This window comes from Siniperca chuatsi, linkage group LG19 (assembly GCF_020085105.1).
Source record: "Siniperca chuatsi isolate FFG_IHB_CAS linkage group LG19, ASM2008510v1, whole genome shotgun sequence".
NCBI lineage: Eukaryota > Metazoa > Chordata > Actinopteri > Centrarchiformes > Sinipercidae > Siniperca > Siniperca chuatsi.
In genome coordinates, this window is record NC_058060.1 from 14,394,682 (window position 1) to 14,416,581 (window position 21,900).

At 39.2% G+C, this 21,900-nt stretch overlaps 1 protein-coding gene across 1 annotated transcript; it reads left to right on the top strand.

Annotated features, from left to right (window-relative positions):
* Positions 1-1,985: 1,985 nt before the first annotated feature.
* On the top strand, positions 1,986-21,431 carry trpa1b (transient receptor potential cation channel, subfamily A, member 1b). The gene is made up of 29 exons (XM_044177311.1): positions 1,986-2,123; positions 4,640-4,764; positions 5,003-5,167; positions 5,599-5,761; positions 5,973-6,148; positions 7,529-7,636; positions 7,845-7,953; positions 8,361-8,506; positions 9,191-9,327; positions 10,821-10,869; positions 11,481-11,580; positions 11,667-11,767; positions 12,283-12,458; positions 13,721-13,885; positions 14,080-14,194; positions 14,441-14,607; positions 15,120-15,210; positions 15,349-15,408; positions 15,508-15,600; positions 16,709-16,779; positions 16,952-17,108; positions 17,905-17,994; positions 18,226-18,395; positions 18,492-18,621; positions 19,294-19,476; positions 19,620-19,688; positions 20,019-20,120; positions 20,224-20,336; positions 20,693-21,431. The coding sequence occupies exons 3-29, from the start codon at positions 5,072-5,074 to the stop codon at positions 20,904-20,906; spliced, it is 3,351 nt and encodes a 1,116-aa protein (XP_044033246.1). The 5' UTR covers positions 1,986-2,123; positions 4,640-4,764; positions 5,003-5,071; the 3' UTR covers positions 20,907-21,431.
* Positions 21,432-21,900: the final 469 nt, after the last annotated feature.

Sequence of the window (21,900 nt, forward strand, 5' to 3'; positions counted from 1 at the left end):
TTACACTTTGTAAACCAATAAGAGGCTTTTCTACTGCCACTATGCCACATTAAATAGCTCTTATGGGTGACATGTATCACAAATATTCCTCTTTGATGCCTGAGGATGTTCTGTTGCCAACAAAACACTCAATATGTAAATCAGGGCAAATGTGTAAAATTGGAAATAAAGTTTTTATGTGTATTAGTAAGAGTGGTATCGAATGCATGGGTGAGCATGTGGGGAAGCATGTAAGGAATGACATTTTTTATGCAGTGGGGATTTTTGCAGTGTGCAGTATGCCTTCTGCATAATGGCATGAATGCATAATTTAGTGCCCAGTAGCCCTTCCAGCATCAGAGCTCGCTAACCGACTCGTCAGCATTTGCGGCAGCATTCGACAGGTGCGGTGGAGCAGCCTGACAACATAGGCGCCACTTCACTGCTAAATACACATACCCTCCATCTGAATGACAGAATATTCAAATCATATTGTCATTACACGGCCAGCCCATTACACATACAGGAACATTCATAAAGTCAATCCCTGAAACAAATATAGTCAAATCACGCACACATCACTTGGTCTTCCTCACCCTCTCTTCCAACTCTGCCTTTGTGCATAAAATTATTATATCCAAGACAAACACAACCATATTGTTCTGCAGGTTTTACTTATGCATCTAATACAATCTGATCCAGGCAATTCATCAAGCTCAGCTACAGAGATAATGCTCTCTTTGTGGCACTGGCTCCACTTCTGCTGCATGTGTAGCTTTTCCAAATATTGCTTGCACAACAGCACATCGCACAGATAACATGTGGGAACAATAACCTGGCAAATATTAGTTTTGAGCTATTAGATGTATGCTAGGTCTGGACTCTGGATCTGAATAAAGTATACCAGCCAACATTTATTATGATGGATAATTTTGTAGTTTGTTGTTTGGCATCAAAATAGAACTTAAAGCTCTTTAATAAAATGTTTTAATTGTTTGCTTGTTTGCAGATTTATTGATTCATTAATCATAATACAGCGGCTATAAAACAGACCCGTGTCAGTAGTTGCAATTCATTTATAGTTTTTTTGACTCAGAGGTTAAATCAGGTCTGTTGACATCCATTTTTTTTTCCCATTTTCCCATTTTTTAGCTATCGTGGCTAAAAATGTTAAAAAATACAACACATTTTTCTCCTGTAGTTCCCACACTGAGTGGGTCATCTATTTGAAGTATTATTCTTGCATTTAAAAAGAGATTAAAAAACCAGCACTGCTACCATGGCAGCTAGAATATGCATTCTGTGTAGCCAAAGACCAGTCTACAATCCTACTTATTCCTTTGACGACAACGCTGGTAGAAATACTAGTATAATCCTTAGTTAATGATATACCTTATCTGATAATCCTGCCTGATAAAGATCCCCTGAGGAATATTTCTTAATCCCCACCAACAACAAGGAGCTCTTAGAGGTCATCTTTATTCTATCTTGTCAAGAGTCACTTGCTTTAAGAGAATAAGCAGGCCTCATCGCAGACGGGGGCAGTAAAGGAAATAGTTTTCTTCTACAGAGTAATGGTTTGATAAATGGCATACAGTATGTTATGTGCAGCTGGGTGGTTTCTTCCTTGGTTTGCTGAAAATGTCAGGGAGCCTTTCAAGCACTAACAATAATAAGGTCAGCCCTGCAAACTTGAAATGGTGGCAAAGGCTGTTTTGGAATGCATGCTCTGGTTCCCGTAGTGGAAAGAAAGTGTCAAGTTTGTAAATAAGCACAAAAACAACCATTTTAACCATTAGTGTAAAAGATTAAAAATCACGTTTCACACTGTGACAATTTTTTTTTCTCCTTAATACCGTATCAAGTATCGCATCCACTCACATGAACTTAAACTCATTGTGAGGGAGATGGCAGTACTGTGTTTGCTGCTTAATGTAGTGCTGCCATCAAACTTCCTATCACATTACAAGATGGGCTTGCCTTCGTCTGTGAAAACATCATGAGAGTCATTTGGTCACAAGGGGCAGCATCTTGCCTGCATTAGGAGACAGACTGGGTAATAGCTCGCTCCTCACACTATTTAAAAGCTCTATTGCAGTGGTGAGGAGAACATCCTGACTACTCAGCTCAACACCAGAATCACAGTAAGTACATCATGTCTTCAACTTTGTCTTTAACGTTTGAACTTGTCAAAAACTATGAGGGTAAATGAAAATATTAGAGATATTTTGGATGCTGACAAATGTTTTTGTTTCGGTTTTCGCTGGTGTTTCACTTAAGATATCAATGTAACTAAATATATTTGATGTAGTTTAAATAGAATCAGTTATTGTGCAGTGTGAGAAACATCCAACAAGAGTCCACACTGAATGCAACAACAAACTTCCTCATAAAATATGTTCTTTACAGTGGTGGAAGAAGTATTCAAATCCTTTAATACAAGTTAAATTAAATTAGTTAAATTACAAGTAAAAGTCCTGCATGAAAAATCTTACTTAAGTAAAAGTACAGAAGTATTGGAGGCAAAATGTATTTAAAGTTTTAAAGTAAAAGTACTCATTTCATCCTTGTGACTGATATATTATACATGACATGAATTCAACTGTTAATACACTGATGCATCAGTGTGTACTGTAAGCAGCATTTTACTGTTGGTGGAGCTAGTTTTAAACACTTTATATATAGTTAGTTAGTTTGGTGCAGTGGTTCCCACCTTAGGGGTCGGGCCCCTCCAAAGGGTCATATGATAAATCTAGAGGGTGATTAAAATGATTAATGGGAGAGGGAAGAAAAATAAATAAAGTTTTGATACACAAATTTGTAAAGCATCAATTCCTCGTCATTTTTGGATGGAATTTTTGCTTTGTTTAGGGAAATAATGGATAATTTTACCTATTTACCTGGGTATTAAACAGTTATTTAAATGAAACCATGTGAGAACTTTAGAAGGGAAATGTCTCTTTGGTGGAACTACCAACAACTCACGTGACGAGGAGCTCCAACCAGACACTGCTTTTTGTGACACAAGCCAAAAAGGTTGGAAACCACTAGCTTAATCTTTAACAATGTGTTGTATTTTATAAGCTTATTATATTTTTTCTTTTTGGAAAATCTTAATCTGAAAGGTAAGCTGTCAAATAAACGTAAAAAGTAGAATATTTCCTCCGGAAATGTAATGGAGTAGAAGTATACACTGAAATGGAAATACTCAAGTACAAGTACCTCAGAAATTGTACTTAAGAAAAGTACTTTATGTAAATTATGTAAATTACTTAGTTACTTTCCACCACTGGTTCTTTATTCATTTGAGTTCATCATTTATTTATCAATTAGCACCTGAAGTTATAATCACTTTGGTTTTTATGTTCCATGATCATGATATGATGGTCCAGTGTGACACTTTAAATTTTACTATAGTTCTTTTGTTGCAAAAATCTATTCTATTCTGACTGGTCATTGTAGTAGTTTTCTTGAATTAAATTCCATAAGCAATTATCCCATGTGTGTCTGTAGTAATACTGTAAACTGTTGAATATGAACAATATAAGACAAAAGCAAATCGCTTGCATGCAAGGATGTCATTGTTAAATGCAATTATATCTACAACCAGTTTTTCAGCTGTTTGGGAAATGTGTTTACCAATGCCCATTAGTGCACTTCCTGTGTACTTGGCTTCTGCAAACAGATGAGTGGCAGGCTCAGTTTCATAAAACCAATCACTGTTATTTACTGCTGCTGCTTGGAAATGATTGGGAGGATGAAATTCACCAAATTAGGCTGCATTGTCCGGATTTGACTGTAATATGAAGTTCTATCTGGAGTACAGAGGAGGTGAAGCGACCACATTTACTTTGCATTGTGGTCAAGACTTAAGTGCGAGCCTGATCGAAGTACAGGCAGAACTAAAATATTGATGGAAACGTTTTGCAGTATCTTATTACAAACATGGATGAACAACATTGTATTGCAGTTCTGGGTCTCCTTCAGCAGAAATGCTACATCTGTAACGTCCTGTCTATATGTGTACCCATGTACCTCATAACTGGTGTGAACAAGGTAAATCCTTGTGAAGTCCCTTGAAGCAATAGCCACATGTTTGAGTAAGAGCTACATGTTTACTTTATGATATTTTCTCTTTATTTACTGGTCAGAAGAATCCAGTAATTGCTAATATGCTGAGCTGCCTGAAGAGAAGTGAATTAAATTGATTGCCACGTTGACCACAGCTCACAGAGGTTAGAGTTAATTATTGATCTCTCATCTGAAGAGACTCATTCTAAAGGAACCAGCAAAGGAGCAGGCCCTGTGAGAAGCTCCACCAGGTGAACTGACCCATGCAATATTGATTAAATGTCTGAACAAAATTGTCATTGACAGAAATGCACTGTAAATCAAGTGCACAATAGAAACAAAATATAATTTCCACAAAATGACTTCCATCCACTAAAAAACTGAGCTGCGGTTTTGACCTGAGAAACAGCTCTGATCATTCACAGTATACGCCAAAGGAATGCTACTGCATAAGGTCGAGGGGTTTTCCAGTGAGAATTCTCCGTAGTAATTTGCTCACCAAAAATGTAATTTGTTGTTTGGCCTTTTGATGTGACTGAGGGACTCATACAATACAGTTACAAGTTCTCTCTCAATCTCGCTCACCCAGGATCACCCAAGGACACCTGGGACTGACTTAAACAAGCTGCCTCCCAGCTGTGAAGAGGATAATTGCTTTCTTCAACAGAAGGGCTTCAACCTCCAAACACTCGGCGGATCTGAATGCCCTTCCGGGTAAAGACAAAGTCATCTGTGCCCATAACCCCTCATGGCGAGAGGAGCCTATGGCTTAAGGCGTTATCTGCCCTCTCGGTCACATAACACTTGATGTTCTTCTAGCTTGCAAAGCAGGATTTACATAGTTATATGACTTGATTGAAACTATGGTGGATTTGTTTTCTATGTTAGTATTTTGTTGTTGCCTGCATACAGTTATGTGTGTCCATGTGTGTGTGTGTATACATATGTCTAGACACGTGTCATTGCCGTCACCCTTCATGTGGGCACCCAGGGTTTGTCTCCACTGAGAGTCAGTTGAGTGATGAACTTCAGCAGGGAGGTGGCCCGACAGACCAGTTGTTATACATATGTGATAGAGGATGAGGATTCAGCCCTGGCAAGCCTAAATATATTTGAGGTGAGGCTCACCAAACTGTATGAAAAAGAAACACATTTACATTTTAAATGGACAAAATGAATGGAAAAATCAACAAGTATTCAACCACAATAAAGCATTTTAAGACACAGTTTCTCTCTTCTACGAGTATTTACAGTGAGGAGTGTTTACATAACACTCCATCAGTGATCCCAATGCTGCGTAACCTTAAAGAAAGTCATTGTGGAGAGCTAAATAGAGACCTAATGACAACTCTAGTATTGTATAATAATGTTATGTGAGTTGCAGTATTTAAACGTGTTATAGCCGATGGCCTGGACATTATGTCATACATATTATTGCAACAGAAACAGGACACTGATAGCTGTTAATGGGTCTACATGGATAACTCTCAGGCTCGTCTCTTTTCTTCACTCTCCTTCTATCATATCACATTCTGTATTACCATCTAGTTGGCAGAGAGGGGTGACCTGGCTCTCCTCGAGAACCTGGTGAAGAAGAGCCCAGAGGTCCTGAGTGAAAAAGATGAATGTGGAGCTAGTCCCCTTCATCACGCCGCTGCAGGGGGCTACATCACGCTTATCCAATTCATCACCACTGTCATAGACTCACAGGGTAGGCATGATTCAGTCATCGATCATAAGTTGCACTTTATCAAAGGTACTTGTACAGAGTACTATGTCTGGTAGTTATAAGCGTTGACTGTATCTACATGCATCTTTACGTAATTACATTTGTGTGTGTGTGTGTGTGTGTGTGTGTGTGTGTGTGTGTGTGTGTGTGTGTGTGCGTGTGTGTTTGCATGTGCTCTTGTATCCCCTCCCAGAACTGAACAGCTGTGATGAGCAGGGCAATGTGCCCCTACACTGGGCTGTGGAGAGGAACAAGGCAGAGAGCTGCAGGGCTCTTCTGGACCTGGGGGCCAACCCCAACATCCTCAACATGGCCCTCCTGTCCCCTCTGCACCTGGCAGTCAACCACGGACACAACAACCTTGTGGAGGTGAGGAAGCTGAAAGTGCTCAGCTGAAATAACAATTTATATGAAGTGCTCCAGTGTTTTTGAGTTTTCTCATGACAGGGTCATTGCAGACGCAGTATATTTATCTAAGCACAAATGGCACACCCCATGCATGTCAATATTTTAAGATAAGTAAACATAGTACACTTACACAACTTCATGCATAGATATTGATGACTTGAAAGTGTTTTTGTCTTTTTTAGCACAGCACTGAAAACGACCAATCTACAAAATAAGCAGTTTTACTCTGAACACTTTCACAGCTTATACTTATTTATTTTTGCAATGGAATATTCAATTCAGAACTTTTTCTTTTCAGGGACTGTACACACATCATTTGGGTGGTAGGGGGAGGGGTCTGAAAAGGGGGAGGGAATTGTAATTTTTATTTTTGCTGTAGTAGTCTAACTTTTTGGGGAGAGCAGCAGAGGTTCTAATATTTTGTTCTTAACCCACATTTCTATTATATTTCATATTTAATATTTGTGAGATTTATTATATAACAAACAGATCAAATTGTTATATTGAAAAGATGGTGGCGTTTTTTTGGTGCACTAGGCATTCAGCACAGAGCTGATGCCTGTTCCCTGTTCATGCATTTGGTGGATGTAATAACATTTTATTTCACAGCTCTTTATTCAAAAATAAAAAAGACTGGTTGTGTTTTCGTCACTTTATGTTTGTTTGTTTTTTTAATTTTGAGAGGAGGGTATGTCAGTTTTTTTCTAAATGTATGGGAGGGTCTAAAGAAAAGGTTAATAACACAATTCAATTAAAAAATTAGAGGGATGCACAATGCACAATATATATATATTTAAAAAATAAGATTCTGCACCCCTTCCCACCCAAATAATTTTCACACAGTTCCTAAATTTACATTGTGATATTGCTACCACTGTTTTTTTGCATTACTGAATAACTTTCAAAGAATAAACCAAGCTTAAGTTGCTCTGATAGACCCATTATGCCAACAGGAAGCCCAATGTAAAACTACAGCATTCATCTTGACTTCTTACTTAATAGAAAGATGGTAGGCTTACATACATTTAAACAAAGGGAAGAAAAAAGGATAGTATACAATCATATTATCACATCACATCTTTTACAGCACATGGCCTTGTCACTTAGAGCAGCCACTGCACTCTAAAGTCAACTGACAACTGTTTACATATCTAACAAAACCTGAATTAACCGTCTACTTGGAAAGACCTTGTCCCATCGTCCCCATAGCATTTGGCTGTTGTCCACAAACTGACACAGTTGCAGTATGGTGGAGGATAAATGAGGCAGGTGTATATAAGAGAGTTGAGAATAGAAACAGGATGGAGCTCATTGTTATGTCTTTATCTCTGCCCCCTGCAGCTGCTGCTGTCATACAGTGCTACAGACTGCAATCTGCAGGGAGACCTTGGGAACACCCCGGTGATATTGGCCTGCTCCATCAATAACTGTGAGGCTCTCAGCATATTGGTATGTACAAGAGTGATGCATTCAGACTCATGTATTCATTCAGTTGCACCGTCTACCTGCACCAGCCTGTAAAGGATAACTGTCCAGCTGTACAGAATAGATTATGTAGCTGTTCTTTATACTGACTGCCAGCCCACTGCAGCTTTGTCTCTGTCAAAGAATTGTCTCTGTTTGTCTTTCTCTCCATCCATTCTCCTATCTGTCAAAGCTAAAGCATGGGGCGCGGCTTTGCCAACAGAACAAGCTCGGCCATTTCGCCATCCACGCAGCTGCCTTCTCAGGTGCAAAGAAAGCCATGGAAGTGATCCTGAAGGCCGGTATGACAAAAGGAATGATCTATCATCAAAAATAGAAAGTGCTGACAATAATGAAAACGTTTTTACAAGGCCAAACAGCACATTAAACTGAGTTCACCTCAGCCCCCAGAGACATTCAGCAGGAAAATGCTTGTGCTACTTTGTACACAGGCCAGATGCCACAGACTGACAGTGTGTTTATCCACAGTGGGAGGTGTGTTTGGTAAATCTTGTGTTGTTGGAGAAAGGTTTAGTCAGAGCACAAAAATATTATGATATTTCTGTGATTGCTCAGCAAGGGAATTAATGGGTATTCACGTTCTTGTGCTGTTTGGGAATTTACACCAACAGCCTTACATGAGCCTTATATGTATTCAATGTATTATTCACAACTAAGTGAAACAGTTTCTTTAATTCTCTTCTGGCAGGAGAGGAGTTTGGCCACCAAGCTGAAACCCACATCAACTATTTAGACAAATCCAAGAGCAGTCCCCTCCATCTGGCTGTACGTGGCGGGAATATCGAGGCCATCCGTCTCTGCATTGCTACCGGGGCCAAAGTTGACCAGCAACAGGTACTGACATCACAAAGCAAAAATAAAAAAAGATGTCATGTAAATCACTGTGTTGGTTGATCTTGCATAAATCCGCAATTTTCATAAACCTTCCAACCAACCAAATTGGCTGTTAAGAAGGGCCGACATCCATTTGGTTGCCACCACTGTTTTTCCTACCACTCTGCAGCACATAAACCTATTAATACCTTAATAGATACTTAATAAAACAGATTACCGATGTTGTTATACATTGTCCATCTGTCCATTGCAAGCTTTTTCAGATTTGCATTTAATCTAGAACTCATTTGCCTACACCTGTATAGCATTTCCCTAGTGAAGGGTCTCAGTATCTGTACTGTTCGAGCACGTCTGTCTTATCACACCCATCACTGGTCTTCTCCTGCCAGACCTGGTTATCCCATTAAAGGCGTGGGTTACAGCCCCCAGTGTTCAGCCAGCAAGTCTGGGAGAGACTGCTAATGTTACACTGGGGAAGTGTACAATACATTTGTGTGTAAGTGAGTATATGTGAGAGCCTGTGTGCATACTAACCATGTGTGTGTGTGTTTATGTTCTGCTCTAACTCAGTATGTCACAGCGTTTCTGTATGGAGCAGACATAACCATGTTTGAGCAAGTGAATATTCATTACATATATTCATTATTCATCACTCATAATGTATCCATGTTTGTTGCTGTCCAGAATGACAGGTCCACACCGCTTCATTTGGCCTGCACCCAGGGTGCCACTGAGGTAGTCAAACTGATGCTGTCCTCCTTTGACCAAGTGGAAGACATCATCAACCTAACTGATGGGGCGTGTCAGACCCCTCTACACAGGTGAGCTTACCCTATCCTTCCACCCTGCTACCATCCTTATTGTAGTAGGGTATTGTACTGATTATATCACTTCCACTAATTGTATGTGTTGATTATGCCAATGCATGTGTCTATGGAGGCTGCTGTTTCCCCATTTCCAGTCTTCATGCTAAGCTAAACTTAGACTTGATCAGACTCGGGCCTCCATACTATTATAGAATTCCTTTTGAGGCTGGTTACACCAAGATTTATAACACGGAATTTAGGACCTTAATCAGTTCTTTTCACCTGCAGAGTTTAAGTAAGTTTGCTCAAAGCTTTTGTGTAGAGTTCAACTTTGGTGAATTTTGAAATGCAAATTTGCACAGTTGACCAATTGTAAACCATCTTGACAGTGCTGACCTTTGAGGGAACGGTGAGAACCTGAGAGTCCAAAATGGATAAAGCTATCTCATTAGTTATATCTCACCATCCAATTATATATAACTCTCCACAAAAGGATAAACTGCTCCACGAAAGAGATGCACCCTGGTTTTCAGCCAGTCGCGAGGCAGGAGTGGATGGTACAAATATGTTCCCTCGAGTTGACTTACTGGCCATCCAAATGACTTTCCCTGTGCCACTTGCTTGTGTGACTGGGCACTAATGCTGTCTGAGTTTTTGCAAATACATTTTAGTGTTCAGAAATACTTTGTATAGTTGTGGTTACTGTGGTTACTATCTCAACTGCTTGCTCATGCTGTGTAAAGATCAATCCATCTGCATAGTATCAACACTATAACAGTGTGACAAACAAGAGGAACATACTGTAGATATAAAACCCTTGGGTATGGCTAGCAGAACATAATTTCAATAATAATGATATGAATACATAATAAAGATATGCTTCCCCCATTGATTTTATCTAAAAGTTATTTGTGTTGGCACAGACAGCAGCAGAGTAAGACCTGATACAAGGACACGAGGAGGGGGGATAGATCTATATAACCCTGTTAACCTTTTTTTTGACATATGGAAAGAAAAGTCCTTACCCTACATTTTTATACTTATTCTTATATCATTGCTGCAGTGTGCTGTAAAATACCCACACTAAACTCACTAATAGCTGCTATGACGTTTAATAAGTCTATAAACTCTAGAACATGACAGTCATGCTCCCGTCTTTCCCCAGCCATAGCATCATCTGTGGATTTTAGATTTCCGGATTATCAAGTCTCTGCAGACCATCATTCAGTCATGGAAATCATCTTTCCTCCACTTAAGTCTCTCTCTTGATGCAGAATGTCAGCAGAATACCAGGAATTAGTTGTCAAAGTGCGTCATAGAAGCGAGCCATTACAATCCAGGAGATAAAAGATGTAACCATGAAGGAAAATCTGGTTGTTATATCATGCTCTGACAAAGCAGAATTAGACTTAGATTGTCCTGATTTGACATCTGACAGTATTGGTAAGACCTTGACTGACACTGATGTTGTGTGGCTGGTTTTACAACAACTGTGTTTACTTTTCCAGGGCTACAATATTTGACCACAGAGAGCTGGCAGAGTACCTAATTTCTTTGGTAAATGAGGCACACACACACAAACACACCCCACACCTGTTATGCACAGTCCCTGTGTTATCATTTATCAGTTATCAGAAATTGCTTTTAAGACAGGAAAACAGCATGTTTTCAACAACAAAATGTCTTCACTTCTCCTTGGATTTCATTTTGCGATTGGGTCACGCTGACAAAATCTTTACTATGTGTGTTGCCACACAGACCATCTGTTGCACTTCATAGACCCATTTTAACAGAACTGTGTTGCTAGGAAAAGGCTGGGGTCAGAGTTTATCTCCTGTCAACTCATTCTGTTAGCAAACACTGCAACAGGAAATACACTTGATTCTACAGAGTGACATCTCTTGTCACCAAAGCTAAGAGAATAAATTTGTCTATAAATCTATGAGTACTAATTTATTTCACTAAATAGGATATATGTTAATGTCCACTTTTAGCCTCAAGTAACTGCTCTCTCCATGCAAACTCCACTCTGGTTATAGAAACATGTTAAACTCAGAACTGCAGAATTTAATATAGATGTTGCTAATTTTCCCATGATCTCATTTGTTTGCAATAATTACAGCAATGATGTGGTAATTAATGAGATGCATTGTGCACTCTCTCCTCAGGGTGCAGACCTTAACAGCATTGATTGCAAAGGAAACTCTCCCTTACTTCTGGCTACGAGCTGTGGAGCATGGAGAACTGTGACACTGCTACTGTCAAAAGGTGAGCTACTGTACTTCACCACCAGCAATGCTCGTATTATTTGGAAAAAGGTTGTGCTCACCCATGTATGTGTTTATGTTTTTTAGGGGCAAATGTAAATGTGAAAGACAGATGTGGTTGTAACTTCCTTCACCTGGCCATTCTACAGCCCAAGGGTCTGAAAAACCTCCCAGAAGAAGTACTGCAGGTACCCACAGTCAAGGTTGCCTGTTTGTGACTCATCAAATGCAATGTATGCTGCTTGGACAAAGATGTGATTAAGATTGGAATTTAATTACTACTCCGTCCTTGATCAGTCTGCCTCAAGCATAGCTGCATGCATTCAAGGCCAGCTGATGAAGTTCATTATACTCTCACTAAGCCAGATGATCCTTTAAAATATTGTAAGCTTTAGCTAAAGCTACAATGATGCCATCAAAATGAGCCACAGAGGAAGGGTCATATTTACACTTAACATTTGTTTACAGACAGCGTGTGAATGGTATCTGTGTTCAAATATTTTTACACTACATTATTATTTAGATAATCTCGGTATTCGTGTGTGTGTGGCTGTGTATGTGTGTGTATAACTGTAGCCATGGTAGAAGTTCTATAATATGTGCCCTTTATTCTGTATGACTGCTGCAGCAGTTAGAATAAACATATTACTGTACATTGCAATGTAGCAATACATAAATGTGTTTATAATGTGTCTAACTTTAGCATAACAGTGTGAAGGCATTGCTAAGCTGTGAGGATAATGAGGGCTGCACCCCACTCCACTACGCTTGCAGACTGGGTATCCATGACTCAGTGAAGAACATGCTGGGCCTCTCGGGGGAGGTTGGCCTCGCATGCAAGTCCAAGGACAAGAAGTCTGCCCTGCACTTTGCTGCTCAGTAAGTTCGATTTGTCCCTGAGGGTGTGACTTTCCATATCATCCAACTAAATAGTACTGATTTGACCTGATTTTCACTCAAAGTTGCTCAAACTTTGCAAATTTGATCAAAGAAGTGCCAGCAATGTCACTGCTGTTGACATTGACCAATGTGCAATGCAGTGTATATGCTCTGTTCCATGTTATTTTAAAAGCTACCACATTCAATTTTATTCACAGCCTCAACAATGTGTCCCATGTATTCGCTGTATTACTGTTAAAACTCTGAAGCAATTGATTTCTACACAACAGAAGTTCATCATTTTTTGGGGGAAAATAGCTTCATTATTAAAGGTAAATAGGTAGCCACACATCTTCCTTGTCTTAGAAATTCCAGCTTCACAGGCAGCTTAAGATCACATTCTGACATTGTTCTTCTAGTTACTCTGTAACAAGTGTTCTGTATTGATCATTGATACCACAAGAGTATAAAACATTAATCAACAATGGCTCTTCAGAAGACTTTGACTTACGATCTTCCAAAAGCCAAGACTTTTATCTCTGTAATTGAACAACAGTGGTCAGATGAAAAATGAACAATGTGCCTACATATAAAACTGTTACTTCACTGCTGTTTAATCCAGTGAACAATTTTCAACTCAAAAGCCTTTAGATGATTAATTGCCGTGACAAACCTATTATACAGTGACCCAAAGGAATTGTCACAAGAAAAGAATTCAATTAGCGAGGCTCATGCAAAGAAATGTTTCTAATAGTGTGAAATGAGTGGACATTCAACATTATTCTTATTGATTTTTCTATCATGTACACCTATTTCATTAGAGCTAGAGGGCAAATGAAGGCCATGCTGTGATATCATGCTTTAACTCTTGTAGACACCTCATTCCCTTTCCCCACCTGTCCCACTGCACTGACACAAAGTGCCGCTGACCTTCTTAAAAGGTTTGGAGACAAAGAAAGATCACAGCGCAAGCCAATGTGTCACTTCTGTCTTCTCGCAGTTTGCAGCACCATTAGTCATTAACAATCCCCCAGCACTTTTTAATTATATTTTACCTACAGGTTCAAGCCCTGTAACAACAATTCTAAGTGTCTTTGAGCAACACTCAATCGCCAAGATGGACTGTGCAGTAACAGCCCCCGACCTCTGGCTTTGCTGTGCTGCGGGGCCTTCCACAAAAAGCATTTCCATTTCAGAGATCAAAGCATCATAACAGTGAAAACAAGAACCTACTGCTTCTTCTCATCCCTCTCTTCTTTAAGGTATGGGCGCATCAATACATGTCACAGATTATTGGAGACCATCACAGACTCTCGTCTGCTAAATGAAGGTGATGAGCGAGGCCTGACACCACTCCATTTGGCTTCAAGAGAGGGGCACACCAAGGTGGTACAGCTGTTGTTGCGTAAAGGAGCTCTCTTTCACAGGTATAACGCTTGTTCGTACAGAGAGAACATGTACATGCACAAAAAAAAAAGTACAGATACATGCATATATATTATCATCTTTGTACTGTTAAGATATATTTACAATCATGCAGTGGTTGGAATTTACAGTATACAAACCTGTATAAAATATTTATACTTGTCACCAATTCCTGCTGGGCATGTCTTGTTTATAGTGATTACAAGGGCTGGACTTCTCTGCACCACGCTGCATCTGCAGGATACACACAAACTATGGAAATTCTTCTTTCAGCCAATCCCAAATTACTGGATAAAACAGATGAGGATGGGGTATGAATTACTAATATTTCAAAAAGTTTAACATTATCCAAATCCGTATTTAATTTTACACATATTTGTGATGAGAATTTTGAGACCATTGGCTTATTTTTGCAGCTCATTGATAGTTAAGTTAAGAAAAACCCCAGCACATATTGTCTTGTTTTCTGAACATTTATAGCATAGTATCGTGGCATTGACATCACTGTTCTATAATAAATGCAGAGTATTGTCTCCTGTTATGTATTGATATACCAGAACACTGCACTCCACATCGCAGCGAGAGAGGGACATGTGGCTGCAGTCAGGCTCATGCTGGCTCGGGGAGCCGAGATCATCTTAAACAAGAATGACACGTCGTTCCTCCATGAAGCTCTGCAAAACGGGAGAAAAGATGTGGTCAATGCTATAATTGACAGTGACAAGTATGTTATTAATACAAGTGTCTGTTGTGTAGAGAACAACAAAATAAAAAATAAAAAGCTCAAGTTAAAACAACTTACTGCAGGTGTTTTTATGTGCTGCATTTGTAAACCATGTATTTATCCAGCATTTCAATGCTGTCCTGTGGAATCTCCAAAACAGGCCTGTTTTCAGCTTTGTAACAATGCATTTTTCAGATAATCTGATGGGTTTTTAAATTATTTATCTAGCTTAAGAAATCTTAACCCATAAAGGAACACTTTATCCTGTCGTTTATTAGAAAAATTTAAAATCACCAAATTTGGAGTTACATGTTTTTTTACTTGACAGCAAGGGCTTTAAATTAAAGTTTTATGTGACCATGGTGTCATTCAAATCCTGGGAGTAGTAGTGTGGATTGCTGTTTGCCACAATTTCCTTTTGAAAACTACCACTGGGAGTGCCAAAGTCCAAAATGTTTCAATTCTACACAGATTGTAGTGGCTTTAAGATTCATTTGTTTTTCTTCTTCCAGATGTGCTGAGGCTTTGAAATTGTTCACACCTGGCTCCAGCCGGCGATGTCCCATACTAGACATGATTGAGTTTCTGCCTGAGACCTACAAGGTTTGCAACACTGGCAACAACACGCGTATCATAAATCTGTCTGCACAGTCGTCGTCATAACTTTCTACAGTGTGCATTGCTTTTTTAGAACGTGCAAAGCCTTTGGATTCTCAGTCTGTTTTCTACTTTCTTCAATAGCACCTATTGGACCGCTGTGTGAGGGAATCTGATGATGACTACAACAGTCCTGACTACCATGTAATTCAGCCAAAAGTTCCACAATCAAAACATCACACAGTCTATATTGTATAAAACATATTCCATGCAAAAAATGAAACAATTCTTTGTGTGATGTAGATTGAATACGATTTCTCATGGCTCCAAGCTCCCCTTGCAGCGCAGAGGATAACTGACAAGACCTTGAGGGTTCAGCCCCTAGCTGCACTCAACGTAAGCAACTTTTTCCCCCTCAAATATAATTTTGGTGCAGCAGAATGCAAATAATCTACAACCCCATGATTGATAAGTAGTAAAGTTGTATTATAATCACGCATCGCCCTCTAATGAGACTCTGTAGGCTTAACCACTCACCTTCATGTATGCATTGGCTCAAATTCTGCATGTATAGGCTCATCCGATCAGGATTAGCCTATTCATCCATGAGGGACAGTGGTGATACTTTCACACACACACACACACACACATGTAAAATGTGAACGAACAAATTTACATTTAAGATTAAAATATAAAGCACAGCACAAAAGCAAAGTAAAACAAAAAGCAAAACATGTGACAGGGATGGACATGTATAAAAAGGCTTGTGTAAAAAAAATGGGTTTTTCGAAGCCGCTTAAAACAGATTAAAGACTCTGATAGATTGGGGAAGATGATTCCAGAGGGTTGGGGCAAAAACAGCAAGGGCACGATCACCTTATGTTTTACAGTTAGAGCGGGGGATGGATAAAAGGGATCGGAGTGGTCGAGAAGTGGAATGAGGAACTAGGAGATGGGAAGAGGAGGCAAGGCCTCAATGTCAACTCATCATTTACTGATTGTCATGTGTGACAGGCCATTTTGTTTTCTTCCAGTTAGGAAGTGGCAACTGAAGAGGCAAAGGTGTAAGCAATGAACCTACCAAAAAGCGCATGTAAATTCATATTGTAAGACTGAATCTCAAAATGGGTTCAATCTGCATGCAAATGTTCACAAATATGCTTTGGTGAGTGGCCAAGTCTACATAGCCCTATTAAATGGCTCATTATGTAATCTTTGTTATATAGTCATTCACAGAGCAACCACAACTTCTTCTTTTCATACATAGTGGCATTGTATCATGTAATTTATTACAAAAACACAAACAATCCCATCTACCACCAAATGTTAGAAACACTCCATAGCATGTTTCTGCCTGCTGATATCATCCTACATTATGACTGTGGAGATCAATAAGACGCACATATGTTTTAATCTTTTAGGCTTTAGCTGTCAGGCTGTTCTTTCCTGCTTGAAGAAAATGTGCCATCAACAGCGGGCAACTTTTCTGTTACTCTTTCTGCAGGCAATGGTGCAGTACAACCGCATTGAACTCCTCAACCACCCTGTCTGTAAAAAGTACCTTGCAATGAAGTGGTGTGTATTCGTAATTTAACCACCGAGGGTGACATTTCTCACTCTAGCATGTTGAGACTACTGATCAGATTGCCAGAAAGATGATTTGTACTGCTGAATGCACCAAATACCAATGCATTAATGTCATTCTTCTAATGTTAAATCTCTCTCTCCTTTTTTTTTTAATCCGCAGGATTGCATATGGGAGCACGGCTCATGTGCTCAACATGTTTTTGTACCTGTTAGGCCTGCTGCCCCTGACTCACCTGATAGTGACTCTGAGGCCCACTATGAACACCACTGCTACGGGCGAGCACAGTATCATCATGGTGCCCATATCTTTCATAGAGGTACTTATGCCGGTGATGATCAGAATTAAAGAAGTTGAAGCACTGTGTTAGCATATGTAGAATTTATGTTTAATATCAAAATAATTTAAATGCCTACACGGCACTCAATTAATTCTCTTAAGCCTCTGATAAACTTGCTTTCAACTCCTCGTTAGCATTCACATGATGGCCACCCAATGCAGTCTGCCTTCCCAAGATAAAATTGAGCCCATGAACGGTGTGGGGAGTACATCAGGATGTGAAGTAAGGTCAGCTGCAGACTGAGAAAACAACAACAACAGTGATGGAAAGTTTTGAAGAGAAATTTATCTACAGTGGTGCTACTTTCATGCATTTTCTGCCATGCTCTCAACATTACCAATAAAGCGTCCTCCCTGAGTGTTGCCTTGTTTAGTCATGTTTACACTGTGCAACAGCGGAAGCTCTGAGGGAATATATTTTGGTGTTGACCAGGGATGATTCTGCCCTGATCTGCTATACTTTTTTAATTCTCCAAATACATACAAAGTACACAAGCAAATGCGTGAACAATGTTGCTCACGTTGAAGCTGCTCGTCCACGCATAAGTGTTGGTAAAAAGCAAGTTTATCATGAGCCTTAAAAAGGATCAAGAAGCGGCGTCAAGATTAGAATGCTGATCATCTCATTCAATTTTTCTTAAGGCAAATTTACATTACACCACAAAAGAGTGTTATAAAAATCTAACCATGAAGCTGATAAAACCATAGCAGATTACATCAACATTTGTCATTATGATGCAATGATAAAGTGAATCTCAAAATTCTTCATTTCACAGCAAAGTCTGTTCTTGTCCTTCTGCATGGTGATGGTCTTGGTCATGAATGTCTACGCCATAGCGAAGGAAGTGGTGCAGATATCACAACAGGTACTGTTACGTGTCATTACCTCACATGAAGCATGTGCTCATAAATCTGTTCAGCACCAGGTCTGTGTGGACACACCACCAATCAGGTGTGATGGGTGAGTGCCCTCTGATTTAGATTTGCAGGATCACTGAATGACCACAGTCAGAATGTCCGAAATATATCTGTCAGGTTGTCGGTCAGTCTAATTATTTTGTATTTTTGCTAATTTTTGATTTCTTGTCACTTGAAAGCGCTGGAATTACTTCAAGGATTATTCCAACCAGTCTGACTGGTTTTCAGCCATCCTCTCTCTTCTGTTCGTCATTCCCATCATGCTCAATGCAGACGGTTCTTTACACTGGCAAGCAGGGGCAATGGCAGTTTTAAACTCCTGGGTTGGATTTCTCCTTTATCTCCAGAGGTACTGTTTGCTCTGAATTAACTATGCCATTTCAACACAATGTCTTTTGAACGACAAAGTGTAGAGGCCACTAACTGGTATCTCCTGTTTCTCCAGGTTTGAGGGTGTTGGCATCTATGTTGTGATGTTTTGGGAGATCATGAGGACACTGGTCCGTATTGTAATGCTGTTCATGTACCTGATGTTAGCATTCGGGTTGGCGTTCCACGCTCTGATGCTCAACCAGGTAGAAGAATAAAGCAATACTCTAAATTCAGTGAGACTAAAAGTTTAAAGCCTAATAGGCTCTGATTTTGCCATTATCAGCAGTGGAGCTCAAAATGGAGTTTATACTGTGGATGCATGAAAGGACAGTTGGCTATTAATACCAAAGGCGTTATCCTTTTGGGAGAATTAATGCACAAATGTTATAGGAAAACATTAATTTCAAAACACCTTGTAGTTTTACGTGGCAACAGACCCAGGCTAACTTTTTCCTGCTGTTTCTAAACAACCGACATCACCATCTTTAGGCCTCCCTTAAAAACATTTGTTAGACATGTTTTGTCCCCACTGAAACCTCATCACTTTGCCATGTGCTACTTGTGTGTGACCTGAACTTCATGCATGTTATGTGCTGTATTTTACTGTACCCTGTGTGAGATCACTTACAGTACTCCAATAAACCACTAATATTAAAAATACTGAACAGAGAGGAGACATGTTATAGAAAAAATAAACATTGTAAGCTTTAAAAATAATTTAAAAAACAGCAATTTAAGCTTTGGGGCATTTGGACATCAATATCAAGCCAATGCATGTTTTATTACAATGGGTTGTTCTACAAAGTGGGTTGTTGAAAAAGTGCCACAGTATTTAACTATGATAGATAAAATTGGCATTCTTTTTTTACCCTTAGAAAGAGTTTGACAGCGTGCCACTCTCAGTGATGCAAACCTTTGTGATGATGGTCGGGGAACTGAACTACCAGAATAACTTCCTGGATGCTTATCTGAAGCATGAGCTTCCTTTTGGTCTCCTGACTTACTTCATTTTTGTGAACTTTGTTCTGCTCATGCCGATACTGCTGGTGAACCTGATGGTAAGTATGCTCTGACAGCCTGTTGTTGTCCATTTTCATCAACTCCTTATAGATATTTACTTCTCACATAAAAGCTACTAGTCCATATTTTTAAACTGATGAACAAACGACATGATTTTTATTTGTTTTTGGTTGGGTTGCAGATTGGTCTAGCAGTTGGAGACATTGCCGAAGTACAAAGAAATGCTGCCCTAAAAAGAATAGCCATGCAGGTATGTATGGAAATAGCTCGCCTGTTCCCAGAGCATTTTTTTAAAATGTAGGCTGCATTTTAAAAGCATAGAAGACTTTACATCTTTTATCCTGCTTGCTCTGCCATGTACTGTATTCAAAATAAGTAACAAAACCCAAATACAGCTTTATGTCTATTTAGATTTCAATACAAACACAGTCTGTACAGTTAAGGCAACATCACTGTGAGAAGTGACTAATGTGACAGATGTACTTAAGAATATGAGTAATGATATTTGTTAAGCTTGAGAACCTTTAGGTCGAACAGAGAATAAGAGGTTCCTCTGTAAAGTTGCACCTCTGAATTTCAGATTGACCTCCACACCTCTCTGGAAGACAAGCTGCCTTATTGGTTTGTGAAACGAGTCGATAAACCCTCCATCACCATCTACCCCAATCGCAAGTGCTCCAAGGTATGCTCTGTACTTAAAAAAAACTGATCCTGTACAACATATTGATTTGTCTTTGTAACTTATGTCAGTTCCATTTCTTAATCCTTGCCACTTTTGTTAACAGCACTATATAAGGCAATTAATCACAGGTGAGGAGACTGAAGTCTGGAGTCGTCTGCAAGCCAAATCACAGAACTGCACTATTATAGAGAATGAGCTCAAAAAGCAGAAGTACAGGTAAAGCATGCAAGGCTACACATGATAATCACATGAGAGTCAGTTTTCTATTCCCTGGAATCATAAAACTATGCTCCAAGTAGGCTTACTACTGAGATTATAGAAAGTAAATTTGCAACAACAACAACTATACAACAAACATGTATATCAAGAAATGTAGTAGTAGTTTTTGATGCATGAGCAGCCTCTTGTGGTTACAAAGAAATAAAGCCTGTGACCAGGTCATAGAAAAATATGACTCACTGTATTCCTTTCTGTAATAAGCTACATGGAACCACTCAGCAGTATCACCCTTGAAAAGCCTGATTACAAATCTGCTCTCACTGAGTCACATGAACTGACGTTCTTCCCTTCAGGATGAAGGAGATGTCAAGCTCGCTGGAGAAGCAGCACAACCTCCTGAAGCTCATCATGCAGAAGATGGAGATCACCTCAGAGGCCGACGAGTATGATGGCCCCGTGAACGTCAGAGGCAGCATGTGGCCAAGACTGAGTCAGGCCAAACCAAGACAACACACCGTGTCTCGGTGGGTCCCACTGATGAAGGCCATCGAGTCCAAAAGAAAATGAGAAGCATGAGACAAATCAATCAATCAGTCAATCAACAAATCTTAACATGGCAACAACTATACAATTTAATAAGTGAATTATAACTACATACTGAGTATAACTTGCATAATTATATGACTACTGCACAATGTAATTCATTATATTACGATTATATGCATACTGTTGTAACAGTTAATTTAATTAAGTGCTCTTAATTGTGTTGTCCTAACTATTGTGTGGTTTAATACTGAATACTGTTGCATATTGAATTCAAGCCTAGTTCTAGGCTGAAACAGTAACTTCCAGTCCAGTATGGCACTGTTATGTTACACCAGTGACCACCTGATAATACTGAATTTTAAAGTCATTTTGTGGTGTTTGTGCAGTGTTGTCATACTTCGCAGTACATGCGCAGTTGCTGTTGCTGTAATGCTGTAATGTGCCTTTATGTGCAACATGTACTCTTTTATCTCTCAAATATAATGTCCCATAGTGTCCTTTTGTCTCACCCCGTCATTAAACATGTCTACGATCTTAAAAGATAAAGGAATGTTTATTTTTTTTGATGATTAAACTTAATCAGTTTTCATCAAATTTCAGTTTGTTGGTTGAGGCACATTGAAAATGGATGTGTACTGCATGTTCAGTGATTCTATGTTGGATGATGTGAACAATTTCAGAACAGAAGGCAATTAGTGTTAATTAATGTTTACCTAGATTTTTTTTAATACATTACAAATATACATGATTTATGAGTAACCTATGAATTCTGCTGTAGACATGAATATCTGAGAATCTGATTCTAAAAATTATACGAGCTGATTTTCTTTATTTCTGGACTCTTTGTAGTATTGTTTCTAAATTCTAGATCTGGTTTATATTAATGTGCGGTGTCTTGTAAGCTTCCATGCAGGCTGGGAATGGTTTAATGCAGGACACAATAATAGAACAACTTCCAAAACTTCACAATGGTTGATGGATTATTGCCTCGGATTTGTGCACTTCAGCAGATTCG